The following is a 22,575-nucleotide window of genomic DNA, read 5'->3' on the forward strand; positions in this document are numbered from 1 at the left end:
TTCTGTCCGACACTGTTTAATATGAAATATGGCTTTAGTTATTTTTTTGCAAGCATAAAATGATTACCCCGAAATATGTTTAGAGTAAGATAGTTCAGAATATTCTCTTTCCTTCCTATTTCCCAGGATAAAAGGACCATTTCATCATGCGCTAGTCTAGATATTGTAGTCACTCCCTGAAATAATACAAATCTATACATTCGATCAAGTGTAAGCACGAAATCCAACATTTTGTTCAGAATAAAATGAACTACTGAAAACAGTCACTTAATACAAAAACAATTTATTAGACATTGTCCAGGTCCAAGTACCAACAGACCTGAATAAACAATAAAAACAACGCTACAAACTTCCAAGAACAAAGATAACTCAAAACTACACAAAGTTTATTCTTAAAAATACATGACCATAAAACAAAAAAAGATATACGATGTAAGGGGGTTCTCATCATTTGTGATATAACAGACTGAAAAGACCTTGAATGAGGAAGTGTGTGAGAGCGTGAGAGACGGTGTGTGTATGTGATCTTCTACCTGGGGGGGGGGTAACAGTAACGCAGCAGTCACGTGGGCAGCGAATGAGAAAGGGGTACTAGAGGGGTGTGCAGAGCTGAGAGGTAGCTAGCAGAGAGCAAGAGCAGTTCTAGAGAGGTAGCAGACAGACAAAGGAGGCAGAGGTAGCAGAGAGGTGTAGAGGGATGTTGAAATGAATGGAGATGGATGAAGAGAGGTAGCGCTAGGTAGCGCTAGCAGCTACATTATCAGCACCAGAACAGCTAGAAGCCCACTCCACCACTGAGGAAGAGCACATGGTTTTAACTACAACTATATCACCATACCTAGCTCACTAAAAGGATGGCTGAAGGTCAGTGGGATATTAGGCCTGTGTGTGAGCAGCCTCCAGTGTACTAGAGCAGGGTTCAGCTAAGTGTGTGAGTAGTACAGTGCTACGCCTGGCTGGTGGGGGCTATGGGTACAAGTTATGGGCCCTCTGGACACCCCCATCGATCGGTGGTTTGACCCATGTGATAGGAGGGGGGGGGGGGGGGGGGGGCAGAGCAGCCGAGCAGACAGTCAAACACCTGTCTCTGCTGTACGCACATTCTGCTCTTCTGACACACCAACAACGAACACACACTTTGGACTACAGTGTTTTAGCTTCAGAAGAGCAAAGTGGAGAGGTAGATTCTCAGTGAGTAGAGTGTGTGTGTGTGTGTGTGTGTGTGTGAGGGGAGGGTTACTGGCCCCCTCTGTGTGTGTCGAAGGAACCTTCATGATCCCATTCATTACAGTACACAACACACGTCCCTAAACGATCAACTAGCCCTCAAACCCAACTAGCTCCCCCTGGTGTTGTGTTGGGGGAAGACGTGAGGGAGGGGGAGGAAGAGAGGGGGAGTTGGCGTTGCGCTGAAGGAGAGGAAGAGACTACTGTGTCATTCTAAAAAGGTGAGAGGGAAAAGTGGGAGTTTTCCGATTTCCTCCAGGAATATCAGCTTCATATTCTTTTAAAATAGAGAACACACACACAATAAATTCTTAAAAATGACTGGGAGGAGCCCATCTGATCTGCCCCACAGCAGACTGAGGAGAAAACAGTGTTCTTACTAGGAGGGTCAGAGCCACAGCCCCCTTGACGCTGTGCCCTGAGAGAGGGAGGTGTGTGTGTGTGTGTGTGTGTGTGTGTGTGTGTGTGTGTGTGTGTGTGTGTGTAAGCCAGGAGGAGTTTTTGGAGTTGAGAACACCCAGCCAGTAGCAAGGCCATCAATGAGCTGAGGTTTTATAAGAGGTGAGTGTGTGTTGGTGTGTGTTTGCTTGGGGGCAGGGATCTTAGCTGTCAGCAACTCGTGCTGGGGCTGCCGCTTGAGGTCCCACAGACGCTGGGGGCATACCATCAGCCTGTACAGGCGAGGGGCCAGGGTCTGAGGACAGAGAACACACTGGTTTGAGAATGGGACACACCAACACACACACTTTCTGGCTGAGTAGGATCTGGAAGGCGGGTACGGATAGCGTACTCACACATGCCGTTGGGGGCTCCAGGGTGGCGGGGACCCATCATGGGAGGCATGCTGCCAGTGGGGGGGCCGCCAGGCATCATGCGACCTGGTAAGGGTTGACCGGGCCCTCCCATTGGTCCTAAAACAGAAGGAGAGGCTTGGTGAGACTCTTGGCCTATCATAGAATCAGTGTGCTGGAACATGTTTTTGAAAACAGGCTAATGTTTCCTAGCTGATATTTGGTGTTATTCCCTTGGATATAGTTCCAGGACTTTGGGGTCTGTGTGTGATTCTTTGCTGAGAGATGGTGTGCTCCAGTGTGTGTGTGTCCTTACCTGTCTGTTGCGGGTGGTGGGGACCCATGGGGTGGAACCCGGGGCCGGGGGGGCCATGTCCGGAGTGCATGCCGGGAGGGGGTCCGTGGTGGGGGGGTCCGTGGTGCATGCCTGGCCCTGGGGGGCCATGGTGGGGTGCGGGGCCCTGGGCCGCTGCGTTGGCCTGCTGCTGCTCCATCTGCTGGCGGGCCTTCATCTCAGCATACTTCAGCTGCTCCATGTGGAAGGCCTGGCGCTCCGTCAGCAGCTGCTGCCTCTGCAACTCCAACTGGAGGAGGGCCCATCATTTTATCATACTATTAATCCAGATTATCATTCCCCTTCGCTTCTCAAAAGCCTACTGTCCACAAGTATAAGGATGATCGTTACTCATAGTATCACTTTGAAAAGTTAATCATGTCAATAAAGCTCATTTAATTAGAGAGAGGATGATACACAAAGTCAACAGTGGTATATGGAGCAGGGTGACGATACAGAAACAGCTTCCTTTCATGGATTTATAAATCAAAGAACGAAGGAGAGGAATAAGAAGAGAAAGGAAATAATTAAAAAGAATATAAGCCATAAAGACAAGCTGATCACGATAGCGGACATTATGACAGAGGGGAAGAGCGGTACAGCGGGAGAGAGGAAAAGCGATGGAATGAGACTGTGGGGAGGAAGAGAGGGGGCAGTGAAACAGGACCACTCTGGAAGCAGGAAGGAGAGAGGGAGCAATGGCTGGAAATGTCGATAAAGGGATTGATTTGCATGCAATAAACCACTAACACTCTCTCTGACACGGAATCAATGGGGGGGAATTCCATTACCAGAAACCCTACAGAGACACAGGGATGGAGAGATGTGGAAAAAGAGATGGAAGGAGGTGAGGAAGTCATTTCCCTGTGTGTGCCCTGGTAAGTACATTTGTAGAGGAGGAAGAGTATGTAGAACTAAAGACAGTGAGGCGTGCCCTCATTTAGTGTTTGTATATATGCGTGTGTGTGTGTGTTTAAGACGGACACAGTGTGTGTATGAGTGTGTGTTACCCAGTGTTTACAGCCTGTGGTAGCGGTAGGAGGGAGGCAGCCTGGGTGCTGTTCCAGAGAGTTATGTAACGGCTGGCTGGCTTTTTCACGCACTATTTATCAGGCTGCTCAACTAGGCTGTGGTCCGCAGCAGCTCCACGCTTTACACTCCTGACACACGCACAGCCTGACTTTCCACTGGACTAGAGGCCCACTATCTACCCAGCAGTTAGTTGACTAGCTTATTGTATTGCTCTTACACCATGTGTATCCAAATGGGCACAGCAACGATGCCTGACCCCTCCCCAAGTGCTTTCCCTTCATATGCTTGTATGCTCTTTATTCTGGTGTACTCCGCAACTACCCCTCAAAATTACCACCCATTATTAATGCAAATGTCGTATATTTTGTAGATATAGGTATAGGTCCACTCCCAAAACCATCTATTTGTTCAGCCAAGTTACCCATCGGTCGTTGGCTCTCCCTCACACATCTCTGAAATGCCTGGATGGGTGACAACTGACACTGATATAGATACCGCTACAGTCCAGATGCATATCCAATCCTTTCACATCCCAAAGGGGTCTGAAACTACAAGCGCCTTCAACCCGCATGCCGTCTCCCATTGAACTACATTTACCACAATTCACCTCGGGGCCACTACTTACAGCCTCTTTCTCTCGGTCCATGATGGTCTCCAGCTCCTCAAAGTGTCTGAGCTTGATCTCCAGCTTCTTCATCTGAGTCTCCACCAGCAGAGCCACCAGAGACTTGATCTTCCTCTCCTCCACCGCCGCCAGGTGCTACAGGGAAAGCGAGGAATACAGAGGAAAGAGATGTAACGGAAATTACGGCCAAACTAGACTGGTATAAGCGTAGCGCAAGAGCTTCTGAGCCGTGGGCAAAACTGACACACCGATCAATGAGAGATGCTACACCGGCAGCGCAAGCACAGCATGAGTGAATGGAGCTGGAGCTGCCGAAGCATCTGTCAAGGCTTCAGGTCTAGTTCATGCATTTCGTTCAAGCTTCCCCATCTGAAAAGGCGGCTCTCGCTTTTGATATCTGCCTCCGTTTGCTACTTCTGGTTTCGAACGCCAAAAACAGAGCGTAACGAAAAATAGCGCTATGCTTGCGGTGTAGTTTCGGGGTTCGATATACAAAGTGCTATCCCCTTGGCCCTCTGGAAGAAGCTCACCTTGGCCTTGGTGGCAGCTGAGGCGAGGGCAGCGGCGGCTGCAGTGGCTATGTTCCCATCCCCCCCGTCCGGCTCTAGCTTCTTCCTCTCCTCTTCCTCCATCGCTCCCTGCTCCTCCTTCGCTTTGTCCTCCTCTGAGGTCTCCATGGCCACCTCCTTGTCTTTGTCTGAAAACGTTGCGAAAACATTGAATAAACATTATCATTCAAGTCGATGCAGGACTTCTACAAACCAAACACAAAATGTATATTCTGCTTTGATCTACTCTACCTGCTGTAGCCTTGCCCTCTCCTCCCTCACTCTCTCTCTCCTCCCGTTCAGACGGTTCGGCCGCCTCGCTCTTCACCTTCTCTCCCTCGGCCAGCTTCTCAGCAGACTCACTGGGCTTCTCCGCCTCGTCCTTAGACTCAGCCTGAGACAGAGACAGGTAAGACTGTGGTGTTACACAGCTGATTATATTTACAGTGCCTTCGGAAAGTATTCAGACCCCTTGACTTTTTCCACATTGTAGTACGCTACAGCCTTATTCAAAAATGTATTCAATAAATAAAATTCCTCGGCAATCTACACACAATACCCCCTAATGCCAAAGCGAAAACAGGTTTTTAGAAATGTTAGCAAAATGTATTAAAAAAATAAAAAACAGAAATACCTTATTTATATAGGTATTCAGACCCTTTGCTATGAGACTTGAAATTGAGCTCAGGTGCATCCTGTTTCCATTGATCATCCTTCAGATGTTTCTACAACTTGATTGGAGTCCACCTGTGGTTTATTCAATTGATTGGACATGATTTGGAAAGGCACACACACCTGTCTATATAAGGTCCCGCAGTTGACAGTACATGTCAGAGCAAAAACCAAGCCACGAGGTCAAAGGAATTGTCCGTAGAGCTCCGAGACAGGACTGTGTCGAGGCACAGATCTGGGGAAGGGTACCAAAACATTTCTGCAGCATTCAAGGTCCCCAAGAACACAGTGGCCTCCATCATTCTTAAACTGAAGAAGTTTGGACCACACAGATTCTTCATAGAGCTGGCCGTGCGGCCAAACTGAGAAACCGGGGGAGAAGGCCCTTGGTCAGGGAGGTGACCAAGAACCAGATGGTCACTCTGACAGAGCTATAGCATTCCAGAAAGACAACCATCTATGCAGCACTCCACCAATCATGCCTTTATGGTAGAGTGGTCAGACAAAACCACTCCTCAGTAAAAGGCACATGACAGCCCACTTGGAGTTTGACAAAAGGCACCTAAAGGACTCTCAGACCATGAGAAACAAGATTCTCTGGTCTGATGAAACCAAGATTGAACTCTTTGGCTTGAATGCCAAGCGTCACATCTGGAGGAAACCTGGCACCATCCCTACGGTGAAGCATGGTGGTGGCAGCATCATGCTGTGGGGATGTTTTTCAGCGGCAGGGACTGGGAGACTAGTCAGGAAGTATTGAGTAAAGGGTCTGAAGACTTACGTAAATGTGAAAATAAAAAGAACTTTTTTTAAACACTTTTGGAAAAAATTCTAAAAACTTGTTTTTGCTTTGTCATTATGGGGTATTGTGTGTCAACTGATAAGATTTTTTTTTTGTTCAATTTTAGAATAAGGCTGTAACGTAACAAAATGAGGAAAAAGTCCAAAAGGTCTGAATACTTTCGAATGCACCGTATATACAGGTCACACAGAACTGAGAAACACAAATGTAGGTGATATAGACCCGAGAAATACCAAACCGAAGACTATAGCCAGACAGCTCTCAATTACTAAGGAGAAAAATATACAAAACCAAACAAGGGTCAAAGCTAATGCCCTGCATTTCAATAAGCCTGCAGTAAAGCCATCAGGACTAGAACCAGGGTGAACAGGCGATGGCTAATGAAGGTTAATGAACATTTCAGCCTCTACAGTGGTCACTGATGCATGGCTGACTCCTGCTAATGTTATCTGTGGTGTTACATTTGCCCCGTGGTCTTCCTAAACACAGAGATAGGGTGGATGGATGGAGAGAGCGAGAGAGAGAGAGAAGAATAGAGTAAGCGAAAGATGGAAGGAGAGTAGTAAATGGAGGGGCAGACTGTACGACTGCCAGATTTAAAAATAAAGTTAAAAACTGTTTTGACGTCTTCTGTGCAGATATGAATGTATCCTACAATGTAACTGCAATGATGAGATAAAACAAAGAAGAACATCTATCTCGCTGTCATACTGTGTTCAAAAGCGTTCGATCTTGCCATCTTGTTTCAAGAGGACCACAATGAAAATAAGTCCCAGACTTTGTGTGTTATCCTCCATGATTTTACTCATGTACATAAACTCAACAAAAGAAAGGTACATTTTTCAGGACCCTGTCTTTCAAAGATAATTCGGAAAAATCCAAATAACTTCACAGATCTTCATTGTAAAATGTTTAAACACTGTTTCCCATGCTTGTTCAATGAACCATAAATAATTAATGAACATACACCTGTGGAACAGTCGTGAAGATACTAACAGCTTACAGACGGTTGGCAATTAAGGTCACAGTTATGAAAACTTAGGACACTAAAGAGGCCTTTCTACACCAAAAGAAAGATGCCCAGGGTCCCTGCTCATCTGAGTGAACGTGCCTTAGGGATGCTGCAAGGAGCCATGAGGACTGCAGATGTGCCAGGGCAATAAATTGAAATGTCTGTACTGTGAGACTCCTAAGACAAGAGGGACAGCTGATCGTCCTTGCAGTGGCAGACCACGTGTAACAACACCTGCACAGGATCGGTACATCCAAACATCACACCTGCAGGACAGGTACAAGATGGCAACAACAACTGCCTGAGTTACACCAGGAACGCACAATCCCTCCATCAGTGCTCAGACTGTCCGCAATAGGTTGAGAGAGGCTGGACTGAGGGCTTGTAGGCCTGTTGTAAGGCAGGTCCTCACCAGACATCACCGGCAACAACGTCGCCTATGGGCACAAACCCAACGTCGCTGGACCAGACAGGACTGGCATAAAGTGCTCTTCACTGACAAGTCACGGTTTTGTCTCACCAGGGGTGATGATCGGATTCACATTTATCGTCGAAGGAATGAGCGTTACACCGAGGCCTGTACTCTGGAGCGGGATCGATTTTGGAGGTGGAGGGTTTGTCATGGTCTGGGGCGGTGTGTCACAGCATCATCGGACTGAGCTTGTTGTCATTGCAGGCAATCTCAACGCTGTGCGTTACAGGGAAGACATCCTCCTCCCTCATGTGGTACCCTTCCTGCAGGCTCATCCTGACAATGCCACGAGCCATACTGCTCGATTCTGTGCGTTATTTCCTGCAAGGCAGGAATGTCAGTGTTCTGCCATGGCCAGCAAAGAGCCCGGATCTCAATCCCATTGAGCACGTCTGGGACCTGTTGGATCGGAGGGTGAGGGCTAGGGCCATTCCCCCCAGAAATGTCCGGGAACTTGCAGGTGCCTTGGTGGAAGAGTGGGGTATCATCTCACAGCAAGAACTGGCAAATCTGGTGCAGTCCATGAGGAGGGGATGCACTGCAGTACTTAATGCAGCTGGTGGCCACACCAAATACTGACTGTTACTTTTGATTTTGACCCCCCCCTTGTTCAGGGACACATTCAATTTCTGTTAGTCACACGTCTGTGGAACTTGTTCAGTTTATGTCTCAGTTGTTGAATCTTGTTATGTTCATACAAATATTTACACATGTTAAGTTTGCTGAAAATAAACACAGTTGACAGTGTTTTCTGCTGAGTTTATATGGCTTTTTCAAGTTACGTGAGATGGTTTTTTTTTGTGGCGGAATTATTAAACTATGCTAAAGACCTCTCACCCCTGGGCCGTCTCACCTTGTCAGGCTGCTGGGAGTCGGAGTCTGTGTCCATCTTCTCGGTCTCTGCTGGCTCTACAGTGACAGAGAGAGAGGGAGGGGCTTAGAGTAGAGGGATAGACAAAGAACAAGACATTTCTCAGAGAAAATCATCACAAACAGATTATGCATCATAAGTAGACGCTCGCCGTGACTCAGACATTATGGTGGTTAGGAATGACAGTGTGCATTTGTGTGTGTAGGTGCGTGGGTATGTGCAAATGTGGGAGAACGTGAGCGAGTCGACGCGGGGTGAGAGTCCATGAAGGTGTGCGTTTGAAAAAGCACGTACGCATGTGGGTCCGTTTTTTACTATGCGGGTATTGACCTGTATGAGAGATGGTAGACTGCTTTGGGGAGGGTATTGACCTGTATGAGAGATGGTAGACTGCTTTGGGGAGGGTATTGAATGCATTTAGGCCATTTATTGGTTGTTGATGCGTGAATGTGTAACATGCATTTATTCATGTGTAATTGCTGATTGAGCGATTGCTGTGTGTGTGTAGTGGGCATTGAGGCCGTGGCACATGGCATAGTGTGTTGACCCAGTTTCAACCCCTCCCCCCACGCCCCATCTGCCGTTCTAATCCACTGGACGCCACGAAAGCCCAGCACATAGACATATAACACACTCTGAAGAAACCTCTACGTCATCCCCCCTATTGGCATCTAGATTTCAGCTGGCACCTCAAAATGTTCTGGTGAGAATACACATCTGGGTTTACCCAACAAAAGCGAACACACACATGCAGGAGGTAGGTATAAGGTCTAGGTGACCTGCGGACAGCTGGCTACTAGCAGCCTCGCCCTAACCTAACCGGGGCGGCAGGTAGCCTTGTGGTTAGAGCGTTGGACTAGTAACCCAAAGGTTGCAAGATCGGATCTGCCGTTCTGCCCCCGAACAAGGCAGTTAACCCACTGTTCCTAGGCCATCATTGAAAATAAGAATTTGTTCTTAACCGACTTGCCTAGTTAAATAAAGGTAAAATAAATAAAACCTGTTTAGCTGTGGTCTGTGTATCTTGGCTATTTGCTGCCCTCCACTGGTAACACTCAGTACTCCATCTAAATGTGGGGGTGTGTATCTGGGTGGGTATTTATGTGAGTGAGTATTGCATGCATGAGTATGTTTGATGTATGTGATGAGAATGTTTTTGTATGTTTATATGAAGGCCTGTGTGTTTACACAATTCTATATGTATTGCTATTTGATACTGTGACTTTACTGAGATTCTATGTTCCAAACATATCGCTCACCATATGTCTTCTGCAGAGGGACAAGACAGCCATGAGAAAACACGTTTTGATCAGCCATGGAAATAAAAGCGCTGATATCAAATTGGCTCCCTATTTAAAAAGATGGAGAACGAGCTATGAAGGAAAAATACTGGAGTTTTGGTGCAGATACAACCAACTGTGAAAGTTTGAGTACGCACGAGAGTATTTTTTATCTACCTTTGCTAATGTGCGACTGTGTGTGTACGTGTATCTGAATGCGTGTGTTCTGTTCCGAGTGTGTGTGTTACCGGTCTTCTCGGGCTCCTCGGGGGCGGTTCCTGCGATGCCGCTGCTCTCCAGGCCATAGGCGGGGTCTACCTTGCCCGTGCTGCGGGCCGCCTCCTGCACCTTCTTCACATGAGCCTCCACCAGCTCTGCTGGCACCTCCTCACGCACACGGCTAAACTCCTCTGGAGAGAGAGGGAGACACTGTAGTTAGCTACAGACTCACACCTTGTGATAGTCCAAACACACAGCGATATTAGACACACACACACACAACCGTATCATTACAACACACTACATGCAGCGTGATATTACATACAAATGAAAACACATTTTATTTTGTGAATAAACACATTGTGATATAAGACCCTTGCAAATGACCCACACACCCAGTCCCCACAACACGTACCCAGGGCTGCCTTGGCGGCGGCGGAGGCCACACGGGGGTCCACCACGGAGGCCAGGAAGGCCACGGTGCTCATGACGGGGTTGCCTGACTGGCTGAAGGGTACGGGCTGGTAGGCCAGGGGGCCCAGGGACGACTCAGAGTTCTCCAGGTAGGGGTCCTCGATGGGCAGACGCAGGAAGTGCAGGATACACTCGTCCTGGGTGCGCGAGCCCACATGCTCCGACACCTTGTTCCAGTCGTCCTTGTACATCTCCAGAGCCTGGTAGGGAGGAGATAGAGGAATGAGAAGGGCTCTGATAGGCTGGTAGGTTTTAGATTATGTTTGCGATTGGTCAGCTGGTCTGTTGTGACTGACGTACCTCCAATAGGAGCAGAGTCTCCTGCTCGGTCCACTCCCGGCCGCCGCTGGTTCCTTTGCTCTTGGGGTTCTTCTTGGAGTAGAGGTCGTTACGCAGGCCAAAGTTCTGCATGTCAGAGGGCTTGTCTTTGCCCTTCTCTGGGAAGTTGAGCATCTGCTGGCCGGAGGGGATCTAGAAGGACGGAGGAGAGACGGGAGGTGGTTGAAAGGAATCACACTGTGGTCAGAGGATGCAGTGAATACTCTCACACAATCACTCAACATTTGTAACCCACTAAATCATCAACATCAATGGTTACAGACACACAACGCCAGTATATGTATTTGGATATAATTCGCTATCGGCACTAACAGGCTTGGGTTTAAAGACCCTTCCCCTAGCCCCTACTCCCTCAGTATCCAACGACCTGAAAGGACTGGATAGGTGAAAGCAATGTGACCAAAGCTCCATGTAGTTGTCTAACCTGTGGGGGCCGGTGGTGCATCGGCGTCAGGCCAGAGGGGGTGTCAGCCAGCACGTTGAAGTGGGGGGTGGGCGGGGGGCCCATGGGGAGGGGCCGGCTCTCAGCATCCACCTGGTAGTTCACCAGCCCCCACTGCTCCAGGAAGGCATGCACCCTAGTAGAGAGATGACAGTTAGATACATGCAAAGAATATACTCCACAATCATCACTCTTGATCAGTGATCTACAGCAAGACAAAACGATCCAACTAAACCTGGGTCGTATTCATTTGGCACCAAACAAGGAATCTGACTGGAACAGTAAGGGACGACCTAAACTAGTCCGATAAAAACAAAACACGCATGTTACAAAGCGTTTTGCATACGGTGTGCCCTGACGAACAATGTCCTAGCTTCTGCCCTAAGGAATCCATTTCATGTTGACCCCTTGACCTTTCACCTCATGACGGCACACACGTCTCCGGTCAGGTTCCTGCGGCAGGAGGTGGAGGTCAGGTACTCCTGGGGGTTGAGCCGGTACGTGTCGATCATGAAGTTACGGTAGGCCAGGTATCTGACAGGGACAAACACATTTTACAAACAAACCACCGAACCGTCGGAAACAAATAAGGACGTAATGTGTTAGATAGAAATGGGTGTGTGTGTACGATGAACAATTCTTTGTGAAAGCGTGCGTCTGCAGTTCTTTGATGGGTTGAGTGAGTTGTGTGTGGGGCAGTGTTCTTTGCTGACTCACATTTCTGGGGACTTGGACTTGTTCTTGCCGTTGAAGAACTCCGGCAGTGCACGCCTCTCAATCTCATGGATACTGAAGGGGGGGGAAGGGGGGAAACTCAGACACAAACATAAAACACAGCCCAACACCCCCACCCAAGACACTACCCACACACTAAGAACAGTGGGCCCATCCTCACCAGTTGTAGTCGAACCAGGCGGCGTAGCTGGGGATGATGATGTGGTGGGTCTGCTCGGTCACGTTGTCCTCGCTGGAGTCGATGAGGCGGTTGACCTCGGCCTTGCCCTGCTCCTCCTCCTCCTGCAGGGGGAGACAGAGTCACACAGATGAGATCACGGCAACATAGGCAAGCAAGGAGCAGAATTTTGGCTAGGGGGTAGGTCAGTTTCTATTATATATATATATATGAATGGAGGATAAATGTCAGAAATGAAGGATTTCCAGATTAATCAGGGATAATCCCAACCCAAATGTAGGAGAACTGAATCAGAATGAGACTGGGTCTGGTGCTACTTTACTGCTTACAGAGCAGGACCTGGTTTCCCAAAAACATCTTACGGCTAAGATCATCGTTAGAACCTTCATAGGGAGCATCGTTAAATCTCAGAGGTGTTTCCCCAAAACCATCATTAATAACGTTGCACTTGAAAACGCTCCTAATCTAATGCATGCCGATCGTAGAACAGGGAAGTGCGTCGTCAGATGCTTTATTTGCACTCCCGCGTCACTTCTAGACCTCCGCTAAACATAGACCCACATGGTTTATCAGTCTATGTGACCGCCGATAACTTCAGAACAACGTTGACCACAAATACAAAACTTGCCAATATCTTCGCAATGGATACAAACAAGCGACATATAAAAACTCAACTGAGTTCTATTTTGCTACTCGTAGGCTACTGTCTAATTTGCCTCAATATATTTCATGATGTGTAGCCTAACGATGTGCCAAATTGGTGACTTAGTGCATTGTCATTGGGTAAGCATTATAATAAGCGGACTCAATATTTGCAGCCGTAGGTGGTAATAGGAGCTGATCCGTCATCAGTATTGTGAAATAATTATCATTTTAAGGAAAGATTTGAATGGAGAAAGCTGACCCGAGACAAGCACTACCTTCCTTTCAATCTTATCAGGCCTAAGTTCCATCGCTATCGGGAAACCGGGACCAAATCTACAAATGGGTAGACATTTCTTCTAAACACTGACACCAGGTCAGATATTTTCCCAGCCCTCTTCTGGATATGCTAAGAAGCGGGGGTTAGGATAATCTGATCCTAGATCTATCGATGACGGCTATGGTTGTGGATGAATGGGGAACAGTTTACAATGAAGATGGAGAAGAGACCGCATTTGGAGGCAATCATTAAAGGTTTTTAAGGAAAAACGGGTGTTACCTTGCCTCCGGAGACCACAGAGTCATCCTCCAGATCATCTGGAAGACCGAGAGGGGACGTTATGACATCACTTTATCCATTGCTTGACTCAATACATCTCGGTGATTGACAGTTTAGTACCGAGACAAGTAGATACTTAAACACTGAAATAGTTCTGCACACACACTTACCCAAATCAGCCACTGCCCCTCCCTTCACTGGGGTGTTCTCGCTATCTTTCTTAGGGTTCACTGAGGACAGGGAAGAAGGAAAAAAGGCTGAAGAATAGCCAGAGAGTATGGTAGGGGTGAAACACACTGACAGTAGCTATAGACTCTCTCCTCTTGTAAGCTCTCTTTTCAAAAGCAGCCACGGAAATAGATACAGAGCAGGGAGGCGAGGTTGCAGAAGTGGCACATTGCAGGTGCGACTAGGTCCAAAAAGACCATTTTTAGTTGAGTGTGTTTGGCTCAGAGCACTCTCAGCTCGAATAGCACTCCATTCAATGCACCACGGAAGAAAGTCCCCCCCGGGCAATTCCATGCCATCTTGGCAAGGACAGAGTGTACGTGTGTAACAGTTAGAAAATAACTAATTCAGAGAGGAACAAACTGCAGTTACTACAGAGATGATTAAACTGCAAGTCAAGGGGGGGGGGGGGGGGGGGGGCACGGGGAGGTAGGGGTGAGAAAGAGGACAGAGTAAAGGATCGAGAGGGAGGAGAGCAGATGTGGGAGAGGGAGACAACGAGAGGGATGAGTTGGACAATCAACTGACCGTTCTTGGGCAAAGTAACCTCCTCCATGCTGGGAACAGGCGAGGGGTCCTCCATGTCCTTGGTCAGGTCCTCTTCCTCCTCCTCCTCCTCGCCACGGTGTCCACGACGCTTCCAGTGAGACCCAGGGTTCCTGGGGACAGGAGAAGAGGTCAAAAGGTCAGTGAAGTTTGCCAAAGACACTGATCCAGGGTCAGTTTTGTGTTTTTCTCCCTAATGGCTAAGGTTATGATTTGGGAAGGTTAAGCTGGTCCTAGATCTGTAGTTATTAGGGGACTCACCCCTTCTTGCCGCCTTTCTTGCGGGACTCGGCTGGGGTGGTCGGGGGAGATGGCGAGCGCCTCCTCTTCTTCCCGGCGGCGTTGGCCTTGCGCTCCTTACGATCGGGTGTACGGGAAGACTGATCAGAACCACGAGGGATGGCCAGATGAGAGAGAGAGAGAATGAGAAGATGGAACAGTCTCACACAGAGGGGAGCGGGGGAGGAGGAGAAGAGGGAGGATGTGGTGGTGAGGAGAGGAGAGCTTGAAAGGATGGGTGAGACGACACAGACAAGAACAAGACAACAATCCACCGTGCAGAGCCCTGTGGTGCAGCAACTCACTGAGACACACACTTCCTAAGAATCAATAAGACACACCCCAGAGTTTGGCCTACCTCCTCCTCCTTCGGGAAGATCCTCTGGCGGAAGCTCACAGTCTTCTTGTTCTCGTCCACCTCATAGTCTTCCTCATTCATCCACTCGTTGAAGGCGTCGGTGTCCAGGACCCACTTGGCATGCACCTGGGAGAGGAGGAGAGGGGTCGATCCACTACTCAAGGGTGGTATTGTCTGCTAGTACTTTTCAGGCTGGAGTTGATTTGGCGCATATATATATATATATATATATCTCTCAAAAAAATAAAGGGAACACTTAAACAACACATCCTAGATCTGAATGATAGAAATAATCTTATTAAATACTTTTTTCTTTACATAGTTGAATGTCCTGACAAAATCACAGAAAAATAATAAATGGAAATCCAATTTATCAACCCATGGAGGTCTGGATTTGGAGTCACACTCAAAATTAAAGTGGAAAACCACACTACAGGCTGATCCAACTTTGATGTAATGTCCTTAAAACAAGTCAAAATGAGTCTCAGTAGTGTGTGTGGCCTCCACGTGCCTGTATGACCTCCCTACAATGCCTGGACATGCTCCTGATGAGGTGGCGGATGGTCTCCTGAGGGATCTCCTCCCAGACCTGGACTAAAGCATCCGCCAACTCCTGGACAGTCTGTGGTGTGGCGTTGGTGGATGGAGCGAGACATGATGTCCCAGATGTGCTCAATTGGATTCAGGTCTGGGGAACAGGCGGGCCAGTCCATAGCATCAATTGCTAATTGCCTATAATTTCCATCTGTTGTCTATTCCATTTGCACAACAGCATGTGAAATTTATTGTCAATCAGTGTTGCTTCCTAAGTGGACAGTTTGATTTCACAGAAGTGTGATTGACTTGGAGTTACATTGTGTTGTTTAAGTGTTCCCTTTATTTTTTTGAGCAGTATATATATAAAAATAAAACATGACTGGATGCTCGATTCTCACCTTCCAGGGCTTCTCAGAGATGGGTGGGTCCTCCACATCCCCTTCCACGTCGCTGGTGGACACCCAGGTGTCATAACTGACCGCACAGAGAAGAGGGGTTAAAGGTCAGTAACAGGTCACAGTGGGTGGACGTGTAAGAGGGCAGAGTGAACCAGCAAAGCTGAAGTCTAACGGCGCCAGTCTCTCACCTGTCTGGGTACATGCCCCAGTGCACCAGCACCTGCTTGTCCTTACGCATGACCGGACGCAGCCACTCCTCTGCAAGACAAACACACACCTTGCTATCAGCGAATACACACATCCTCAAGTAATGCATACCGACTACTGTATTAATAATAGTATATTACTGTATACACACATTTCACTTTCTTCGAAACGTGATATGAGAGTAGAGTAAGCCCCAGTAACGTGACCATAAGGAATTAGATTCAAAGACGACAGCACAATCCAACCCATACCAGTATATGTGTATATATATATACTGCTCAAAAAAATAAAGGGAACACTTAAACAACACAATGTAACTCCAAGTCAATCACACTTCTGTGAAATCAAACTGTCCACTTAGAAAGCAACACTGATTGACAATAGATTTCACATGCTGTTGTGCAAATGGAATAGACAACAGGTGGAAATTATACGCAATAAGCAAGACACCACCAATAAAGGAGTGGTTCTGCAGGTGGAGACCACAGACCACTTCTCAGTTCCTATGCTTCCTGGCTGATGTTTTGGTCACTTTTGAATGCTGGCGGTGCTTTCACTCTAGTGGTAGCATGAGATGGAGTCTACAACCCACACAAGTGGCTCAGGTAGTGCAGCTCATCCAGGATGGCACATCAATGCGAGCTGTGGCAAGAAGGTTTGCTGTGTCTGTCAGCGTAGTGTCCAGAGTATGGAGGCGCTACCAGGAGACAGGCCAGTACATCAGGAGACGTGGAGGAGGCCGTAGGAGGGCAACAACCCAGCAGCAGGACCGCTACCTCCGCCTTTGTGCAAGGAGGAGCAGGAGGAGCACTGCCAGAGCCCTGCAAAATGACCTCCAGCAGGCCACAAATGTGCATGTGTCTGCTCAAACGGTCAGAAACAGACTCCATGAGGGTGGTATGAGGGCCCGACATCCACAGGTGGGGGTTGTGCTTACAGCCCAACACCGTGCAGGACGTTTGGCATTTGCCAGAGAACACCAAGATTGGCAAATTCGCCACTGGCGCCCTGGGCTCTTCACAGATGAAAGCAGGTTCACACTGAGCACGTGACAGACGTGACAGAGTCTGGAGATGCTGTGGAGAACGTTCTGCTGCCTGCAACATCCTCCAGCATGACCGGTTTGGCGGTGGGTCAGTCATGGTGTGGGATGGCATTTCTTTGGGGGGCCGCACAGCCCTCCATGTGCTCGCCAGAGGTAGCCTGACTGCCATTAGGTACCGAGATGAGATCCTCAGACCCCTTGTGAGACCATATGCTGGTGCGGTTGGCCCTGGGTTCCTCCTAATGCAAGACAATGCTAGACCTCACGTGGCTGGAGTGTGTCAGCAGTTCCTGCAAGAGGAAGGCATTGATGCTATGGACTGGCCCGCCCGTTCCCCAGACCTGAATCCAATTGAGCACATCTGGGACATCATGTCTCGCTCCATCCACCAACGCCACATTGCACCACAGACTGTCCAGGAGTTGGCGAATGCTTTAGTCCAGGTCTGGGAGGAGATCCCTCAGGAGACCATCCGCCACCTCATCAGGAGCATGCCCAGGCGTTGTAGGGAGGTCATACAGGCACGTGGAGGCCACACACACTACTGAGCCTCATTTTGACTTGTATTAAGGACATTACATCAAAGTTGGATCAGCCTGTTGTGTGGTTTTCCACTTTAATTTTGAGTGTGACTCCAAATCCAGACCCCCATGGGTTGATAAATTGGATTTCCATTGATCATTTTTGTGTGAATTTGTTGTCAGCACATTCAACTATGTAAAGAAAAAAGTATTTAATAAGATTATTTATTTCATTCAGATCTAGGATGTGTTGTTTAAGTGTTCCCTTTATTTTTTTGAGCAGTATATATATATATATATATATATATATATATATATATATAATATATATATATATATATATATATATATTTTTTTTTTTTTTTTTGTACATTCTCGTAATTTGGCAGATGCACTTATCCCGAGCGACTTACAGTAGTGAGTTCATACAGTTCTCTGTATTGGTCCCCCGTGGGAATTGAGCCCACAACCCTGGCGTTGCAAGCGCCATGCTCTACCAACTGAGCGTCATGGGATCAAGCAACAAAGTAGATGATATATACATTGCAAGGGGTGGCTTTATTTACTTTCTCAGTAGAGCACATCGCTTACCATCCTCCTGCTGGGTTGGAGAGGGGTAGATATGATGGGTGGCCTTAGACTTGTCCTCAGTGATGGAGCCCTAAAGGAAAGAAGTTAGGAGTAGCTGACGATGCCATTTGAATGTCTGGCAAGTGGTGACACAATCCTACCATTGGTTGGTGCGATTTGGGTGGGCGTGTCTTACCTGGTGTCGCTTGATGATGTCCTTCAGCTTATTGGCCTGCTTCTGCTCCATGTCAGGCACCAGGAATACGGTTGGTCGAGTCAGGCAGTTATTCTGAACAAGGGTCTTCTCTACATTCAAGAACATCTCTACATTCCTGTCCATCCTGGAGGGGTTCTGCAGGTCAAACCTACGCCTGCACAGAAAGGAGGGATAGAACATGTTTTTGTTACTTACAGCCTCAACTCAACAGGGCATCCTTTTCCCCCCTCCCTCTCTTGAAGCAACCACTGCCTTCTATGTGATTCCATAGGAGAAAGAACATTTCAACTATTCATTCTACAAATCATATAAGTGATTAGTCCAAGGTGGGAATGATGCATTTTAAAGTATTCAATCAAGACCCTACTCACCAGCCCTGCTCGCTCTTGAACTTGTAGGTAGAGCCCAGGATGTGACACAGAGCACCCCCTGCCTTGAAGTCCAGGAAGCTCTTGGTCTGATGAGGCAATACAGAAGAAAAGGTGAGGGACGTTCACACAAGCTGGCTCAGATAGATAAAGACAGGGCAAACTACTGTGACACAAAATGTGCAGAAGTGATTGTGAAGCCCTCCAACCCTCTATAGCCCACTCTTCCCTTGCCCAAAAAAGGTCTAGGCTTCATTTCAATTTCACTGTGTGTGTAGGTCCCATCCCTGTCAGGTGTAAAGATGTGTGTGGAGGAGATACTCACAGGTAACTTGGTGAGGGCAGGGTTGTTGACCCTCCGCCCGAAAGCATCTTCCTGGAACTGAAGCAGCTGCACCACCAGCCCTGCCAGGGATTTATTGGAGGGAGAGTCTGCCTGTACATACTGAGACACCACAAGACCACTGTGTTAGTCAGGGCGACACACTCATGTGTGACAAAGGAGGGATCGAATATTGTGAGACCACAGAAGTGTTAGGCTACATGGTCAGACAAACACATGGCCAATGCAGGCACACACAAGATCTCATGAATAGATAGCTCATACTATAAGACCAAAACAGCAGCCTTTCTTAGAAAACAAAAGCAGGGTGATATGACTTCAATTTTTTCATTCAGTGAGGCACCTTCACTGGTCACTGAAAAGAGTCTCCCCGTCAAGAAATGAAATACAGCAGAAAATAGTTTACAGTAGCTAGCTAGCTACTTCTTTTCAATACATTTGTTTTCGGAAATCCACGACCACGCGGAGATGTTTTGCTGCTGCAAAGGCAGCCTTTGCCTGGTTATGTGTGGAACACAGTTTGTCTCCGAGCTCAAAGTAGTTCAGTACACGAGATAGTCGAGGTTTCCCTTCAAAACGATGCAGATAATTAGCTAGACATAAATGTAAGACATCAATGGACCAATGATCCGTCTGCTATTATCTGGTCAATCACAATGTTACCAACCGTTACCGTAGCTAACGAACGTTAGTTACATCAAGTCCCGTGCCTTGCCGGATCACCTCAATGTTTACATCTATGATACCGTTTCAAAACATGCTAATTTAGTTATCTTACCTACCGATGCTATTTTTCGTTACGTTAGCTAGCCAACTACGCTCAGATAGATAGAGTCAGATGAAAACAAAAGTAATTACGTTAGCTACCTTGCTACCCTAGATGGGTAGCTTACACAAACAGACAACTCTTCAGCTAGTGTGCTGGCCGTGTAACAAAACAAACGAACGGTACGCTAAGGCTGTTCAGTTAGCAGCTAACGTTAGTTAGCCTAGCTATCTCTTGACATGTAATGTTCATGTAGTTGGGTAATGTTGTGATGGACATCTTAAGATGCATGAAGCTAACTATCTATTAATATCTAGTTTGCCACAAGTACCTAATAGGAGCGATAGATTGAAAGAGATATCTAGATAGCACTTCCATTGTGCTAGAGACGCGTGCCTTGATGTTGGAAATCAAATGGAGGTTAAAACTAGCACTCGCTAACCTTCTTGTAATGTTTCCCGATCCATTGGCGCACCGAATCGATCTGAGAGACCGTTTCTGCGCTCTCCCAGTATTTCGAGGAAGGACCTCCATCTTTCTTACGGCCCACTGCAGTACCGACGCCCATAGGGCCGACTGCTGGTCCCCCTGAACCCGTTCCACCCGCTGCAGTTGCCGCTGTCGCCATTGTTTCTTGTCCTGTCCGCTGCTGTTACGCTTCTCAACCGCGTCACTCACCAAGCAAGTTTTCGAATAAAAAATGCGCATGCGCAGATCTGTAAATAACGCACAGTTATTGAATCTCGCGATAAAGAGGGTTCATTTGGGAAGAGTCAGTGTGAAGGTCAGGGTTGAAAAAGTCGTACACATTATATTAGGAAATCTGTCGTTATGAACACATATGAATATAGTGGTCTCCATTTTTGGGATTTTCCTACTTTGAATAATACTTTTAAGATAAATTGGGCTAAACATTTCTTAAAGAATCCTACTTAAATTTGGAATTTCATCCGTCATTATATCTTCTCCCGTTTTGGTGGCTTAAATTTTATGTTACATTGTAACTATAACATTGATAAGATTCCTACAAAATGATCTGCTTTTCTTAGACAAGTATTTTTAGCGTGGTCGTTAATATAAAAACATGTTTTTTTCCCCGCATAGGTATTTAATTTCGAACAATAAAGATATTTTGTATAGAAACAAGTCTTTATTTTTTAAGAACTGGTCAGATAATCATATCCTGCTGGTGAGTCAACTTTTTAATGCAGAAGGATTGTTACTGAATTATGAGGATTTTTTTTTATCTCGTTACAATATCCCTGTTACACCTAGAGAGTTCCCCGTAGTCTTTGATGCTATTCCATCTGGAACTCTCATGTTGTTTAGAGGTGTAGCCAGACCTCACCTTCTTGACCTACCCTCTCTTAATCCAGTAAACTCTCCAATAGGAAACATTTGTTTCTCCTTCTCCCTCAGAACAACAGATCTGTATGTACTTTATTTCAAAGGTATATTGTATCCATTCCTTATGTCTCAACTTACTGGAATACATTTGTCAATAATATCTGTTGGGAAAAAGTATGGTTATTACCACACAAATGCCTACTTGTTAACAAGGTCAAAGAGGCCTCTTTCAGAATGATCCATAAGTATTGTCTTGCAAATCATTACCTGAAGAAACTCAAAAAAGACTAACATTAACTGTACTTTTTGTGTTGAACATCCAGAAATAGTTTTGCATTTATTTTGGCATTGTCTACATGTAAAGAAATCATGGAAAGATATTCATTGTTTTATAATTGTTAATATTCTTGATGACTTTTGTTTTTTATGGGAGAATGTGCTGCTCAGTTTCCTTAACTATTAAAAGGATAAAGGAAAAAAAAAAAACTCATAAATGTAATTGTGCTAATGGGAAATGTTCATATTCAGAAATGTAAATTCACTATTAAAAAACACTATTCCGTGTTTTCTATAAGGAATTCGAGCAGTACATTAAGACCATTCTACATTTTTATAATAAGAAAGCTGTTAAAACAATCAATATGTGTGCATTTTTTAAGGTCTTTGTGTAATCTGTAATTTGTTGTACCCCCTAGCATATGTTATCATTGTCTGTTTGTATTCTTCTTGTATGTATACTGGTTTTTCTGCAATAAATAAAAATAAATACAAAATAAAAATAATAATACACTAAAAAAAAGTATAAAATAAAAGGTCAGGGTTCCATTGCGACAGGCAATACAACAGAAACTGGATAAGCAGCATGACCAGGTGGACTGGGGACGGGAACACCCATACAAAAAAAGATTGCCGTTTTGAAACGTGCAGTAACTGCAGTTGACGGTGTTATTTTTGATGCAGTATTTGCAGCATACTGAAGTTATACTGCACTCTGACTGCAATCTTTTTTCGTAAGGGCAGCCAGGAGTCCTCAGGCCCGGTAGTCCTAAGGCATGTCCCTAGGGCTCAGGTCCTGCAGGAGGGTAGAGGGAGAGAGAGATGGTAGAATTAGAGGGAGCACCAGATAGGACAGACTGACCGTTTTCTCCCGGAACATAGACTATTGCAGCATAGATCCTGGAGACTGAGACTGGGGGGTCAGGGACACTGTGGCCTTGTCCGGCGATACCCCCGGACAGGACCAACCAGGCAGGATATAACCCCACCCACTTTGCCAAAGCACAGCATCCACGCTACTAGAGGGATATCAACAGACCACCAACTTACTACCCTCAGACAAGGCTGAGTATAGCCCACAAAGATCTTCCCCACCGCCCGAGCGAGCGCAAAACCGGACAGGAAGATCATGTCAGTGACTCAACCCACTCAAGTCAAGTATAGCGAAAAAAGCCTGGCACGACGTGACGCACCCCTCCTAAGGATGGCATGGGAGAGCACTAGTAATCCAGTGACTCAGCCCCCGTAATAGGGTCAGAGGCAGAGAATCCCAGTGGAGAGAGGGGAGCCGGCCAGGCAGATACAGCAAGGGTGA

At 46.8% G+C, this 22,575-nt stretch overlaps 1 protein-coding gene across 3 annotated transcripts; it reads right to left on the reverse strand.

Moving 5' to 3' along the window:
* Nucleotides 1-263: 263 nt before the first annotated feature.
* LOC106605342 (SWI/SNF complex subunit SMARCC1) lies at nt 264-20,317 on the reverse strand. 3 transcript variants are annotated; one of them, XM_014200858.3, is made up of 26 exons: nt 20,080-20,317; nt 18,854-18,973; nt 18,532-18,617; nt 18,140-18,314; nt 17,965-18,034; nt 15,789-15,858; nt 15,601-15,676; nt 14,666-14,791; nt 14,290-14,384; nt 14,011-14,141; nt 13,425-13,484; nt 13,255-13,292; nt 12,036-12,157; nt 11,858-11,929; nt 11,561-11,674; nt 11,123-11,276; nt 10,660-10,830; nt 10,301-10,559; nt 9,915-10,076; nt 8,369-8,451; nt 4,810-4,951; nt 4,540-4,706; nt 4,010-4,144; nt 2,335-2,602; nt 2,022-2,138; nt 264-1,921 (listed from the first exon to the last, which is right to left on the reverse strand). In XM_014200858.3, exons 1-26 carry the CDS (start codon nt 20,263-20,265, stop codon nt 1,830-1,832), a joined length of 3,291 nt encoding a protein of 1,096 aa, XP_014056333.1. In that variant the 5' UTR covers nt 20,266-20,317; the 3' UTR covers nt 264-1,829. The 3 variants fall into 3 exon arrangements, with proteins under 3 accessions (XP_014056333.1, XP_014056334.1, XP_014056332.1); XM_014200859.3 differs by having other exon boundaries at nt 8,369-8,424; nt 14,290-14,408; XM_014200857.3 differs by having other exon boundaries at nt 14,290-14,408.
* Between the last annotated feature and the right edge of the window lie 2,258 nt (nt 20,318-22,575).

The sequence above is a fragment of the Salmo salar genome, chromosome 05 (genome assembly GCF_965601325.2).
Source record: "Salmo salar chromosome 05, fSalSal1, whole genome shotgun sequence".
Lineage (NCBI taxonomy): Eukaryota > Metazoa > Chordata > Actinopteri > Salmoniformes > Salmonidae > Salmo > Salmo salar.